General features: G+C 33.8%; 1 protein-coding gene across 1 annotated transcript in view; it reads right to left on the bottom strand.

Moving 5' to 3' along the window:
- Window positions 1-7561: 7561 nt before the first annotated feature.
- LOC127847872 (heat shock 70 kDa protein 12B-like) overlaps window positions 7562-16802 on the bottom strand; it is a 13673-nt gene continuing 4432 nt past the window's right edge. Inside the window, exons 5-9 of the mRNA XM_052380084.1 lie at window positions 16223-16792; window positions 13527-13831; window positions 12543-12761; window positions 12068-12191; window positions 7562-9444 (exon numbers count right to left, since the gene is read on the bottom strand). Of these exons, the coding sequence (XP_052236044.1) occupies window positions 8423-9444; window positions 12068-12191; window positions 12543-12761; window positions 13527-13831; window positions 16223-16792 (2240 nt within the window). The 3' untranslated portion in view covers window positions 7562-8422. The remainder of the gene's footprint in view (window positions 9445-12067; window positions 12192-12542; window positions 12762-13526; window positions 13832-16222; window positions 16793-16802) is intronic.

Genomic DNA, 16802 nt, shown 5'->3' with positions numbered 1-16802 from the left:
TGATATTTACGTCAAATGAATAAGTGTTGAATGATTTGATTTGTACAGTTAAGTGCGAATAATATTTCACAGAGAAGTAAAATAAAGCGAATACTACTACATATATTTCTGATCAGTTTAATAATCAGTATTTAGCGTTGACTTGAGTGTGGGTGAAATCAGAAGTAGTTGAACATACGGAGCAAGAATAAAGGACAAAAAGAAGGGGGAAACAGAAAGAACGACACGCATTAAATTAACAAGAATTAAAAAATCTGCAGGTCATTGAAATTCTGAATAAAATAAAGGAACGAGACACAAAGATTCGTGAACTTCGGCAACATAGAAATTTATTAATAAGATGGGACAATAAAACCAAAACCAACCAGCATAGCGATGTGAATGATGTAATTGATTTTTAACATAAAAATCATTAGAATACAAACATTTGAAAAAAATATTACAGCACAAATGTAGAGAGCTTGACCATGATATGAGGACTGCACTTTACTATGATTATGATGTTGTGGGTACGTTAGGATAAGAGGCTGATTGCTACCATGGGAAACAGTTATGAAAGTGACATGGCTTCAATAAACGACAAACTTAGTAGGTGGAATAAAAATATAGATCATTCTAAATACATGCCGATTCTGAGGACAGAATGGTTAAAGAGGAAGCGTGGTGCAGTACTAAACTACTTGCATTATCATACGCGCACGACAGTGAATATGCACAAAATTGTGAACATGATAAAAGTATTACTAGTGATGATGATGATGATGATGCTTAAATAGCCCTTTATAAAGGCAAAGAAGCTTCAACAGATGAACTGAAAAGAAGAACTTCATCGGAAAGAAACCACACAAATGAAGGAACAACAATTATCGCCAGAAACTTAAAGGAAACAGACGAAGACAGCATATGGAAATTAAAATGGACAACACAAGAATTGCAACATGATATGATGGTAAAACAGTGCACAATTACGTCATTAGACGATACAATAGAACCGGAAATCAAATTAACCGACACATATGTTAAAGAAATACGGAACTGAGAGTGTCACATAATCAAACATTTATATTCAGACCAAGTGTTCCTAAATGTATGGACCCAGCATAATGACCCAACACAATGAAAACAAGATATTTGAAGTTGTGTTTCCGTTCCATATTTATAGGAAAGACAAACTGACACATTACGATAACAATCCGATATTCGTAAAACCATGGAAGGTTTAATTGACATTTAAACCGACACCAACTTTGGAAGACATATTTTAAACCATAAAAAGCACGTTTGGCGATATTAACAGCGGACAGAGTGTGATAGATAAGTTAAATCAAGCCAGACTTGATAAATATTAAGTCATCACGTCTTGGGAAAGAAGGAGTGAAATGATCCAAAGAACTATACAAAAGGGTGAAATACAAGAACAAAGAATGATTAAAAAGTGAGAACAAAGTAGTGGAACTACTTCAGAATTTCTGCGTTGAAGACTGCTCCCAGAAGTGTCTTAACGTATCACAACACAGACAAGAAAAACACAAACAGATACATAGAAAGCAAATAGATCAGCATATTGAATGAACAAACAGAAAAGTTACATAGTATGCAAAAAAACTACATGCACTACCTAAGGAGACAAAATATCGAAATACATTAAAGAGTAACCTGAAAATACAGCAGAAAGTAGACCAACAACCGAATATAGGAGAACATTTCCACAAGGGAGAGATTACTCCGGAAACAGAGGTTCATATGGAGGCAGACGATCGTACTGGCATGGTGCTTCTTATAGAGCAAGTAACTCTCAATACCATAAAAAAGTGAGTAACCTGCTCTAATCGATGGGGTCAATTAGGGATGTGAAGATACAGGTGAAGATGTCCCCTAAACAGAAACCAGTTGAAATTATTTGGTAGAATGGTAGGTGATGCTAACCTATCTATTAGCACTATCAACGGCGAAGAATTATTCGGCAATTAGTTTTGTCAGAAACATAACGTGACGTAGTGTGTCTTAGCCAACATGATAACCTCTGCCACCACGGACGTGATCGGATATTGTTATTATTCAAACAGGGATTATTTTGGCCAGAACTTTAAGTTTAAAAAAAGGCAAGGTCATAAATTGCGCCCGATGCATAGGAGGTTAAACACCAGTTCAATTTAATTTTCTCGTAAAAGTTGCAACGTCAACATCAGTGGAAATAGTTTGCAAAGACGTTTTAAAATAAGAAAATTCCAAAGTTACATAATTATGAGCACATTTTAGTAATCACCGATCATTAAACGCGATATGCTCTGGCGTTTCCAACGACAAATAAACAGCGTGAACTACATGGGAAGTTTTGTTAAAGAAATTCTTTGTACATAAGATTCCGTTTCTGTCATTACCTACAAACGTTTAGAAATGCTAACGTGATGAACGTATCTTTTTATCACCACGAGTTGTACTCATTTATTGAATATATATAAATTAATGTCGGGACGACCGTTCTGAAGAAGTCGGAATATGTGAACCCCAAAATGTCATGACATTTGTAATAAAACATTGTATTATTTGTGTACGATATTTTGTATTCCTATGGGTTACTACTTTAAATCGTGTTTTACATTTGCTCTGGCAATTGTATGTTTTATTATTTAAAAACTTGACGTTACATTTGTGGGTATTATTTATGAAATAATATAGTGTAAGTAGTATACAAATCACCATGCAACTGGTCGCCACTGGGAGATCAAACTTACCCGTTCTATTGTGCAAAACGGTTCGGAATCACTTAGTATAATAGACAATGGCATGATGGGATATTTCATCTTCATTGTGAACAAATGACCATCTAGTCATTCAGTGAAATGGTTTAGATGACGTCTTTTAGCGACCTATCATTCACTCAATCTAGTTATCAAGTTCGTACTTTCGCCTTTCGATGTGCATGCACAAAAATATGAATTTCATAAATAATAATAATTGTTAAGAAAATGATAATGCGCGAAAGCATCAAAAGTTGATTCTAGCTAACTGTTCATGCCAAAGTACGACGATGATGTCGCGACAGTACGATCATGTTAACTCGACAGAGCGATGGGATATTTTATCTTCGATGTCAACAAATCACCATGGATTCATTCCGTGAAATGTTGAAGATGACGTCTTTTAGCGACCTATCATTCAATCAATCTAGTAATCAATATCGTACTTTTGCCTTTCAATGTGCATGCACAATAGATATGAATTACTAAAATGATAATAATTATTCAGTAAACTTACATGCGCGAAAGCATCAATAGTTGAAAATACAAAACTGTTTATGCCAAAGTACGATGGTGATGGCGCGACAGTACGATAATGTTAACTCAACAGAGCGATAATGCCAGTTCGATGGTCACAACACGTACTTACAATGATAATTGCGTTGCAGATTCGTTATTAAAACTCAATAACACCACATCACATTAAAATGCTAACAAATCGACGCTTCGATAGTGAAAACAAGCAATGTTATCGCATTTTCGTTATTGTACTGTAGTAGTATCTACTATTGTGTTATCTCAATGTTCGTTTATATCATTGTAGTATCTTGGTATTGCGTAATTACCATCGTACATAAAAGTCTCGATTTTTAAATCGATCCATAGGCGATGACCCAAATGATTATTAAACTATTTCAAAGATCACGTCTGTGTTGTTAAGGACATGTGCCCTCTATTCAAAACTTCACGTTGTGTTGAAGCGTCGATTAATTCGCAATTTTCTATGTGTATTGTATATGCGTGTAATGTTTAAAACTTGTTCCTTTTTAAAAACGGAAATTTGGAACGGCACAAGCTGAAATTGAAGAAGAATAAATTTAATTGTTTTATTGCTTCAACCATAACAAATCAAGAACAGCCGTAACACAAACTGATTATCATGATACAAAAACATTCACACTTTCACAGATTAGCCTTGTCTATAAACATGCAATATGACAATACAATACAACATTGCAATATCCTACTTCAATTTTTCGACAGTCTGCATCGTTTGTATGCCTGCGTGTATTCTACACAGCATCTACACTATCAATCTTTTAAAGTCCAGAAAACATAGCCGAGCAGCACTTGCGTGTACTTATTTGATTTTTTCCGTATGCAACGCAATCGGCATTTGCATATGCAAATTAAGACACCAATTTTAATATTGTATGAAACAATGAACAAAAACGCCAATAGTGCAAATCTCAGAATTTAACACAGAGAATGTAAATGCTTAACCCTCTTTTTGTTAGTAAGCGTTTAGAATCCGAAATAATATACGTGTAGTACAATGTCAGGAGCGTGGCAATGCAACGCAACAAGTACATGTCGTTTAAAGCAATTGAGTGCACGATATGCGTATTTATAATGTATAAAACACCAAAAATTAAACCAGAAGTTAAATAGTAATCTACATGGCGCATGCTGTTCTAACAATTATGCAGTCATAACATGAAAGCAATAATATTCGATCAAAGATGGCGCTTTCCGTGAGTTTAGATTTTATAAACAATATTTCCTTAATACTGTTTGTGTCGGTTTCGTTTGAGTCGACATCTTACTCATAAAAATGTAAAACGCGTTGAGGCTTTTCAGCTGTAATCAGGCACATAGACGTATGCATTCGGTTGCAAAAACATTATATAGTAAGAACTTTAAACAAAAGTATACATATATTGATAAAAATTACAACACGTCAATGTTCTATCACACATGTTCACATATTCTGTGTTGTCTATTCAATACTGTTCAAATACAATGCAACCGCACAATTATATACGATAAAGGTTAACAGGCTAAATTATACGGTTTATAGTCTGATTCTGATACTAAACTCTTCTTCAGCCAACTTTAACAATTAAACACCCTCCCCATCACGGGAATATTCTGTTTACATTTTGCGCAGTATGCAAGCACGGCACATTGACTTATTTCCCTCATACACGGTAACCCGTGTATGCACCTAGTAGAAAAGGAGCAAGCGTGGTATTAATGTTGTGACAAGAAAAAAAAATCAGAAGTTTAAGCGGGATTCTAAACAAGAAACCTCAGATTCCTAGACCAGCATCCTACCAATAACAACGGTATCACCGGTCCAAACAGTCAAACATTTCTCTATTAACGGCAAGTAACAAATTGCCTTTACAAAACAGAACAAACCATACATAAAGAACCAAACACAATCCAAAACAAAAACTATAACAGTGACATGAATCCAGGTTTTCAAAGCTTTACTTATTAATTTAATTAGAAAGATTTATAAAAATTCTTGCTCCATGAGAATAAATTCTTTTATAAAAAATAATATAACTTTCAGGAATCGTTCAATATCAGAGTGGGCCGTTTGAGAGTCTCTACATGTAAACAATAATCCCAGGCTCGGTACACAATTTCTTCGCAATACCTAACTCAACAACTATTGTATTGAGCGGGAAACGTTTTTCCGTTTTAGAAACGTTAATTTTGATCCGACTGGCACAACATGAATGCGATAAAGAGCTAGGTTGAATGTATGGTACCTACGAACGAAGGTTTCGTGAAATACCTCAATTTGAAGTCAAGTTATGTACTTGAAACTGTCGTTTGCTACTTTTTGATTAAATTGATCTAAACCTTTAACAACTGGCTAAAAATATAATCACAGGTTACTTCTGTATATATTATAATAACAAACAATGTTTAATGTTTTGTCTTCATCCAAGCTCTAGTAATTGAGTTAAAATCATTCATGTTTTAAGTAACAATTACCTGTATCCGACTTGTATCAATCGTATTCACAAGTTATGTTTGCATATTGGCATTATGAAACCAAAGTGTCAGAGCATTAAGTCCTTTCAAAATCAAGTTATTGAGTGTAAACCTTTTTTTATTTTTTTGATAAAAGTGACCTTAACCTTCTCCCGACTGGCTGTAAACTACTTTTCCAATAAAGGGTAAGTATATATTTAAGCTACCAGCACACGGAGTTCTAGAGCAGTACCTCCAGCTCATCTCAAATGATAGAGCGGGCGCTATTCTTTACTTTCTGGTAACAGTGACATTGAGACCATGTGGCCTTAAAGGCAAAGCACTAGTACCGTCTGCATATACGCTACCAATAATACAAGTGTCAGTGGAACACCAGAGTCTTATCTCAAGTTATTTACAGGAAAAGGTGTTTTGTTATAATTTAAGTCGCGATGATCTTTACCTCGATCCGTGTTTCGCCAAATACAATCAAGAGCCTATCTAAAGGTAAGCGTGTTATAAAGACACAGTCAGATTAATATGAAAATTAAAGTTTTCGACCAGACAAAAATTCACCTGTTTTATCCAATCCGCCTTTATACAATCTATTAACGATGATTTTTAACTTCGCTGAAAACCTGGTTGAAATAACCATAATGTTTAAAAACCCAATATAAATACATGTATACACATCATAGAGTATATAGTTACTTGCAAACATAATACATAGTATATACTTTAAAAACTAAAATTAAATATACCGTAATCCTAGAAACCTTTAATCAATAAGCATACAAACAAGGACTTTATTTGTATAATAATATGCCCATGTTATGAATAAATGTGTTCGGAAGCTATTTCAGTTTTAACAATTGATTTTTTTTTAGCATTGCTTGTATATAAAACATTGAAAGAAAAATAATGATATAAAATGGGATTACACCCATGTTCGGATGTGAAGAAAATAAATATAAAAAATGGTCATTTTAATAGGAGAAAACATAATTTTCAATTATGTAATCTACTACATTAACTCAAAAATGGCCTTTTTGGACAATGCTGGGTATTATAATTGAATCATATATCGTGAAAATACTTAACACAGGCGTAAACATAAAACATGAATAGAATTGCGGTTAGTACATACATTCTATAAAACGTGCTCATAACTTAAACTACTGACGAACAATAAAAACGTGTTTAAAATTATCTTTAAATCTTCATCTCTGAAAGTCTACAGAACTCTCTAGCTAAAATAGCCCAGTCTAAAAACATGCTTTCTCAAAGAGGATTGTTTTAAATTGTAATTTGTTGTTTATTGTCGTATAGTTCTAATAAATGTCGATTACTGTTCATACTAGTATATCGTCGCTTTTCTTCAAAAACCACGTATGTAAATTTTTACAACTTTTCAATAGGCAAAAAAACATTTTTAAAATATAATAATTTAGATAGTCTAAAAAAAGATCCAAATATTAAAGAGAAAACTGCGTAAGTCCATTTTTAGAATTAAAATGACAACTACAGGCTTTTATATTTTCATGAATAAAAAGTATGCCCATTTTGACTAAGACTATCTAAATTAATATATTTTAAAACTTCAAAAAATATGTTTTAAATGTTTATTGAAAAGTTGGAAAAATTGACTTACGCAGTTTTTGCAGAAACAATTAGTGCACCAATGAGTGTTCAGGATTTTCTCACGTGCTCATAACTTTGCCTTCCAATTGGATATGAAATCTAGTATTTTCGCAGAGAATGACCCGTGAACCCGCCGTTCTTATAAAAACAAATAACAAAATTTGCGCCAAATTTGACTTTGGTTTTCGAAGAACAGCGACGATATACTAAACAAGAAATGATAAATAGGAGCAATTTTCCATCGTTAACTTATTTGTTACATATACTAATTTATGACATCACTACGATGATGTCCGCCTGATTCATAAGGTGCCTGCTAAAAATATATGAGAAAAGTATACTTTAGAATTTGTCAATTTGTGTTGGTATTTAATGTAATGCGGAATAACTTATAAATCATCATTTTTAGGTAAAAATAAATTGAATTAAACAAATACACATACTGATACTAAGATGTTTTACATAACAGACATATAATGCAACATACACAGCAAAATAACACATTTGCAAATATACAGTGCAAGTGCTCATCGAACAAAACACGTAATAGTCAAGTCACACCTTGACCTTGAACTGGAGGTCAGCGTTCAGGTTTTGAAATCTGCGACCGCGATTCGAAAAAGGCTCAGTTTTTATTAAAATACACATATACGACATGAAGAATATATTTGGCACTTAATGTTTGAACATAAGCAAATTATGAGTAAAAACTGTCAATTTTTTCTAGTTGCAGATGCCATACGTTAACTATTCCTCTGTAATGCTCTTTTTCTTTAAACCATAGAGTGCATGAAATATTGTTACATGTATTTTACCATAAGACATACAATTATTCGAACCGCAATGTATACATATATGCATGTTTGTATATAATATTTACAAACATAATGCACAGAAAACCCGAAGAAATGGTTATGCAAATAAATTCCTATCAATCTATTACAAAGATCGTGGTGTTAAAATACGATCGAGCTTTAACTTAAAGAGCAGTTCAGGACAACGATACCGTAACACAAGGTTGCGACATTGTCACGACATGTATGTCTCCTCTATTGCAGACAGTCAAGTGTAAGGGTCTCAATGTCCCCAGTAAGTGTATGCTTCACCTTAACGAGCAACTCGCTGTGGCCAAACATGAAGGTAACAATGTGTTTCTGGTCGTGTAATGGTACGTTTGCAATATTCTTGATTCTCAATTTGCCCAGCAACTCACAGCCAGGATCAGTAGTGTACATCGGGTTTTCTGACAATGTTCTATACACACAAAAACTTGTCTCAGTGGTATTGTCTACTGGTATGGTGGTATGAGTTACCTCGTGAACAACAGCTATTGACTCGTTCACTCTGACAAAAATTTGGAAACAGTTTGCGACTCTCAATTTACCATAAACGAGAATCCTTTTCTCAAGAGGGTGTTTTGACCCATCAAAGTCATTGTATAAACTTATGCCGTAAGTGTGGGACATAACACGGGAGCTTACTATACCAGGATTGTGGCCATACAAAACGGCTCCTCTAAGAACTGCCAAACCTGCCGCGTCAGGTACTATCAATGTAAGTCCGGAAAATTCATTTCTAAACCTGTCTTTAACAAACGCCGATTCCGCAAACCCTCCGACTAGCACTATGTTTTTAATATCTCTTATCTGCTTGTCTTTTCTGAGTTCTTTAACATGTTCAATCAGGCTCGAAATAGGTTGCTTAAACCAAGCCTTTACCTCACAAGACTCGATTTCTAACCAATCCCCGAGGGCACTACCCGCCTGACCATCAGATTGTCGTTTATTAACAATAACCTTCATTGCACTTGTTATTGGGACAACACATCCAGCGTTTAAAAAAAACGTCCCGGATCGCTTTTTTGTTTCAAACTCTCTTATCAAACAGTAATAATCATACAAGCGCTCTCTGCTTAGTTCATCTAAAACACCAGGTCCTAATATTCTGTCTAAGTAAGCTAAAAAGTTATTATCCACGCAAGTACCTCCCCACGCTCCTCCAGTAGCTTTGTGTATCACTCGAATGTTATCATCAGACAAACTCAGAAAAATCGTGATATCTGCCGTCCCACCTGATAAATGGAAGATTTTATGAAAAATTGTATTTTGTGGGAATACTAGTAATAAGAAAACAAACATACGATGACATTTCTAATGTAACAATTGTATTATTTACTCAGGCTGATACTGATTTTACTTTATACCTCTGTATATTTGTAGTTTTTTATACAGAGCGCAGCATTAAAACGAAGACGTCATCAAAACGAAGCATAGTCATATAGTTAACAAAACAGTTTATTTGCTATTTTCATTATTATTGTTCTATTTTATTCTGTATGAGGTAAAGAGTGATACCAGATTATTGTTCATTTTTAAGAAATCTGCATAATAAACCTGCAATTAAAACAATTTTACTTATCTGGTTTATTTTTAGCATTAATTTACAAAGTATCATCAACAAGAACAAGAAACATTTGACATTACATATACGCAAGTAGCTGGTTCGCTTGATTTTTGAGTAAACGATTGTTAATTGATATAACATAGCACACTACGTCTAGCGTGATTTCTGCCATGCACAACGCATCACCGTGATTCAGGCCAGAGTGGACAATTACTTTCTCACCACGATACACCGTTGAAAACGATGATTTCGCCGTCGCGAATTGCGGTGTCAGTCTCGGCGTTATCGGGAAATTGATCTCACGGTGGACCACCGCAATCGCGGTGGATCACCACGGTCTAGGTGGTTCGCGGTGAAATACATGTGCAACAACAACATTATACAAATGTACGGTCTGCAATATCGAAATGTACATGTACATGTTCATTCACATTGCAGATCGTATCATGTATTTTTTGTTAAACTTTGTATGTACATGTATTACATGCACTTCATAATAAAATCACCGAATGTTCAACTCTTTTCTCTCGTGTTTGCCCTCTTTACAGAATCATTGACATGTCATACATCGAGCATGAGTATAGTTTGCGTTTCATGCTTCAGGTTTTATTTCAATTGTTTCTGCTTGAAGTTTCCCTTGTTGTTCTTAATTAAAGATTTGTTTTTGTTAACCTTTCGAAAACCCTTGATCGTTTGTGTACATATATAGCTCGCCAAAATTACATACAAACATGTTACATGTACATGTAATTTGATATCAGACTATTTTTGTGATTTCCTTTTTCTTTTTTTACATGTATTGGATCGAATAATTGTACATGTACAAATTCGAGACATCCGCAGTAAGTATTACATTCCGCGATATTTTAATATCATAGTCATGCGAAAAGATCAGTTGTCATGTTGGTGAGTGACTATTTGTATACCTGTTCTTTGTTCAATAACAAGTTCATTTTAAAACATACACTGTATGTAAAATAACGTAATAAAAGAAATCGTAATATTATAGTTAATATTGATTAACTTATTGTGTTACAATAATGTTGTGCATTGAGCAAATACAATGTATATGAAATTTATAAAGTATCGATTAAGAAGTGTTGTAAAGAAATCGCGGTAAATTGAACGAGTCATAATTTCACATTTAGCTTTTTTTAAACTGTTTGACTCTTTTATTTTAGATACGACCAAGAATATGATTTTCGGAAAATAATGAACATAGTTACAACGCTGCCGAGTTTTTTTATTATTTATGTTATAAAAATGCATTTAAATACTGATTATGTTATAAAGATGATTTTGTTATACATGTATATGTATGTCTATTTATTGTACATGTGTCGTATTACAATACGAATAAAACGCTCGTTTTTTTACGAAATAATGATCGAGAATGTGATGTCTACATTCATTTAATATATCGAATAAAATGGAGAATATGATACCTACATGAATTTACTATATCGAATAAAATGGAGAATTTGTTGTTGACATCCATACGTTTTTAAAATATGTATCGAAATGAACTTGTTATTGAACAAAACAGATCATAGTCACTTGATAACATAAAACCTGATCTTTTCACATGCTGATGTTCTTAAAAAATCACTGCATTGAATACTTACTGCCGATGTTTCGAATTATTATTCGAATCAAATAATGTAAAAATATAAACAGGAGGAAGTCAATAAAATAGTCAGAATCAAATTACACGTAACATATTGATATGTAATTATTGGCAAGCTATACGTACACAAACGAGAAAGCATTTCCGAAATTTTAACAAAAACACGCAGGAACTGTAGAAACAAAACATAAAGTATATCACGCTCGATGAACGACATGTCAAATGATTCTGGGACGAGGGTAAACAATAGAAAATAATGACGATTGTTAATAGTCAAGATACAATGTATACAAATTAACATACAAATGTAACAAAACATTCTTTAACTTTTTAAAAAAGTATACGGTCTGCAATATCGAAATATACATGTTAATTCGTATTTACTTGTATTTCACCGCGAACCACCGAGGCCGCGATCGCGGTGGTCCACCGTGAGATCGATTTCCCGATAACGCCCGCGGTGTTCAGCCCCTGTCGACGCGATCTATCATGATGGAAACACCTTCAGATTGCGGTGATTTTCCACGCTCACGAAAAATTGTCCACGGTGGAAGTGTGGTGGATGGCAAAAATCGCGCTAGACGTAGTGTACATGCGAATATGATCTGATTTGTAATAATACAATCAATTTGTTTATCATGCATCAGGTACAAGAAAAGTATACCTCCTAGGTCTATCACTATATATTTTGACCCTGACGACAGACGTTTAATGCCTAACCCGCCGCACCATATTGCAGCAGCTTCTGGTTCCAACGCCAAAGCCAGCCTTCGATCATCAATGCCCGCCTATCAGTAAAACCAAGATCTTGTTTTATTCAAAGAATATGGATCTCCATAAGCACACACACTACACACTACACACGCGCACAACCACGCACACGAGCACGCGCACCCGCACGCGCACACACACACGCACACACACATACACACAACGCCACATTTATTTCAACTCGATTGAGTAGAAACCTCGGGCTTATTAAACTGCTCTTGAGTCTTGTCTAGTTGTCTTTGTTTGATATTAAGGTCGCTCATATAATGGAGAACGAAACCGTGACCTCCCGGTCGTTAGGCGGATACCATATTCACTTCACTTTACAATTAAATGCGGCTGTTAAACATAATATTACATTGGCTTACTTTAATGGCAGCCTCCCTCATAAATTGTTTGGCCGCAACATCCCATATTGCCGGCACGGTGATGATGTACTGAAAGTCCGTCTCCAGGATTGATGGTTTTTTCGAACGAAAGGCTTCCAAGAGATGGTTGTGTAGATATCTTAGCGCCATTGAAATTATATCCATGGCGGGATATGGTTTGCCTTCTATATCCTCTATTGTCAAATTTCTGGATAAATTCTATGCAAAACATATTAACAGTTTGTGTAATATGCAGTTATAAAAAGGACATGTCAGTGCATTTGAGTAAAAAATGCACTTTCCATTAAAGTAGATAATTATAGTTTTTCCACTGGGTCCAAATGCATATTCAATGAGTGGAATTAGCGCTGGACTAAAACCTTGGGCGTTAAACTTCTAGTTTCCTCTAATAATCTAATACATAGCTCTTAACAGGTTAAAATACTACAAACAAATGACAAACACATCACATTAGATAGCAAATGTTTTATGACGTTAATTATAAAATTCAAATGGATTGGTTTTCGTTGTAAATATTTATTTTCAATTGTAACTGTAACGCTTGTTAATATATATATCAGGTATCGTCATATTGAACGGTATTTAAGCCATATTACTGTCAGTTAATCAGCTCACACTTTTCCAGAGTAATCGTGTGTAAATGTCTCAAGCAAACATCTTTTGCCAGTAACTGTCGCACTAATATCATAGGAAAATGCCAGTACGAAGATTACCACTACCAATCTCGAAAATTGTGGTGATACATGATCATGTACAGTAAAGGCATATACAGTAAAACGCAGTTCAAATGGAGCTAGCAGACCAAAAATATATAAATGTTATTGATAATGGTAACAATTTCGATTATCAATTATTGTATGTAGCAAGCAAAGGTATGACAAGTATGTATACTTATCAAAATAATACATGCGGTACGTTGTCTTGCATTAAATAATAATCGTTGCAACAAATCTCTAGTATTACCTTGATGTTATGCAGGTGCATTTTGAAACGCCTGAACAGCCTCCATCCTTCATTTTTTCTTTGCATCGTAAGCGCAGCAAATTTGTCCTCCGCTTCAAATCCGAACGAGTTGAACTTTCCTTTATCATCCAGAAGAACACAAGTTGCAGTCTTCAGCGAGACAAGCTGAGAGGAAGCACCACCTGTATACCAGCTCTCATTTGTGTGCACTTCTGTTGGATTATGTCTGTATGAATAAGCATATCCGCTATAGGTTGTGCCGAAATCAAACGCTGCCACCACAAGAGACGTCATGTAACCATGATCTGCAACCAAACATTGCCATTTCATGTGAGTCGTACACAAATAACAAAACAAAAACAGTAACTACTTGGACGATGTTTATAAAACCTAAAGAAAATTAAGAAAGAACACTATCAACCCGTTATAACTATTAAATACTAACACTTGTATTATAATTAATAACATAACATTTAAAAGTATATTGGAATAAATGGTGCTGAATGAAGTCGAGAATGTACAACAAGAAATATGTTCATATTTGGGAATTTGTAAAACATTGTTAAAACGCACTAAGACTAGCATGATGTAGCAGTTGAACATATGTTACGCCCTTAACTAAACAAATCTACCTTAATTAACGGGATCCACGGAATGAAAAACATCAACATTTTTAATCAAACTTAACATTAATTTGTATGTTTTTAGGAGATGTACGTGTATGATGACTCTCACGCAATTAAATAAAAGGCTACACATCTAGGAAAGAAAAGTTGGATTAATCTTTATCGAATCTTTTGAACCGCCAAAGAAAAAAACTTATTCCCAATGACACTTACACAGGCACTATCTATCTCCACAAAATAGTTCATGACATAAATATATAATCATATGTCCAACACGGGTAAATGTGAAAGGCATTCGATCAAAACAATTTAGATGTTATGAAAATGTTCCGAAAAAATATTCGGAAAAAAATGAGTTAATTAAATAGCCTGTTAATTTCTTCTAGCACGGTTAAAAATAATAAACATGAAATTGCGTCATTCCTGCTGTAAAAAACACAGACAGCCGACAAGGAAGTCCACATGAACGCCTGATGATTGTATACGTGAAAATTAAACACTCATCAAAACATAATATATCAAGAAACATGGATTACACATTATCGCAACAAGTATAATTTTAATGGGCGATTCTTCAAAAGACTATACATCATTAAATGATACTTTTAATTTTGCAATATTGACGAATATTCTGAAATTTTTATTTTGTAAAATTTAATTGGTAAAGAAATAAGTAAGGAGTTCCGATTCGTCGACTTTGTGATTTTGGTTTGTGTTCATTTTGAATTGTGACAAACACATGCGTAATTAGGTAAGAAAACATCTACCAAAATAAACAGAAAGTGTTTACCTGCGATGCTAATCGGTAACAAAAACTATCTAAATGATACATTTAAAGGATTTATATAAATGCATTGTAACATGGTTATGACATTGAAGATATGGTTAACAATAAAAATGGGGATTGCCGAAAATTAAATCTATTTAAACAGATAAAACTACCCCTAATTTAGGATTTTCTTTTAAACCACCTTAAACTGAACCGTGTTTGTAAGCGTTTATATGACATTGCGCCTTCATAAATGGTTATAGACTTATTAAACAATTCAGAGAAGCATGTTTATCTCAACTATGGGCGTGTTCTTGGTGATGTTTAAATTGTGTTTTCGTATAATATAAAGAAATAATGATATAACATTACCCTAAGATGTTTGTATTTAAACCGCTGGTTGTTTTATTTAAGGCTAGTGTCTAAATTTATATACAGTAGAGGTCATAACATACAATACGACGTAACATATTAATACAAAAAGTTAAGATCAGCGCCTTGGAACTTCAAAACAAGCATGTGGGGGAAGTAAACTTATAATCTATTAATTCAGCGTCTTTATTTCATGTATAAAATAGTCATTTAAAAACTTAATTTTTAATACATCCAATATGTGTGTTTTTTCAATACGTTTTATTTCATTGACTACATTTTGATTAGTGTTTAAATTTCAAACATTTGAACTCAACCGTCTTTGAGGACTGCAGTCTTTAACGGTTTGTGTGGATAGCTGTTATTATTTTTGAGTATGTTTATATTTTATGAAATGTACTTTCTAGTATACAATATATGTCATTTTATATTCAAATGCGCATAAACATGATATTATTTATGATTTTATATAGAGATCTTTCAAGTAGCATTTTAAAGTCGATGCTTAATTATTGTACGTGTTTAGAATATTTTTTTCATTTTTTAAGTGGCATGAGACATTGAATAAATGATTTTCACGACGACTTTTGAAGAAAAAAACACTAAAAAAGTCAGTCATGAATTCCATTGTTAAAATGCATTGGCAACCTAATGTTTCTAAGTAAACATATAAAATGATGGAAACAATATATTAAATAAGTGTCCATATAATAGTCTTACATATTTGTTCCTTAAACAAATGTTTTTGCCAAAATCCGAATCTAACGTCACATGTTTATCACACATTATACATAGAAATTTAAATCTGTTAATGTTTCACAACAAATAATAACTAATACGTTATTTCTTGAAACAAAAATAGGAACATCATAATATGAACCTATATATTGATGTGTTTGGAAATTTTACATCCGTAATTACGCCCTCACCTGGATCGTGTCCATACAATACGGCTCCTCTCAGAACAGCTAACCCTGAATTTTCAGGTAATACCAATCTCATTTTCGGGAGTTCTTCTTTTAGCCTGTCTTGAATATATTTAGATTCTGCTAACGAACCTACGAGAAATATGGTTTCAGCACCTTTTACATTGATTTCATTAACGAGTGTTTTCATTGTTTCTACCAAAGGTTTAGTTATCTTTTCAAACCAGGAACTGACTTCCAAAAAGGGTATCTGCAGTTTTCCAGAGTTGTCGACTTCTTTTGTGTTAAGTGCCCTAGCGATCTTTAATAAAGAGGTTGGTAACAGCAATTCCAATTTTGAAGTAAATACCGGCGTCCGCAGTTTGGCTTCAAATCTTCTCATGATTTCAAAATAATCATCGATGTCTTTTCTTTTGCAGTTTGTCAAAGTTTCTCTTCCAAGTATCTTTTCTAGATATTGCTGAAACTCTTCGTCGACACGAATTCCATTACATGTCCCGATGCTCTCCGTTCGCAACACTTTGATGTCAGAATCAGCCACACGCTCTTGAACTGTAATTTCCGTGGATCCTCCTTGTATTAA

The sequence above is a fragment of the Dreissena polymorpha genome, chromosome 10, assembly GCF_020536995.1.
Source record: "Dreissena polymorpha isolate Duluth1 chromosome 10, UMN_Dpol_1.0, whole genome shotgun sequence".
NCBI lineage: Eukaryota > Metazoa > Mollusca > Bivalvia > Myida > Dreissenidae > Dreissena > Dreissena polymorpha.
Note: the sequence above shows the minus strand (reverse complement) of the source record. Positions and strands in the feature narration are given on the sequence as shown.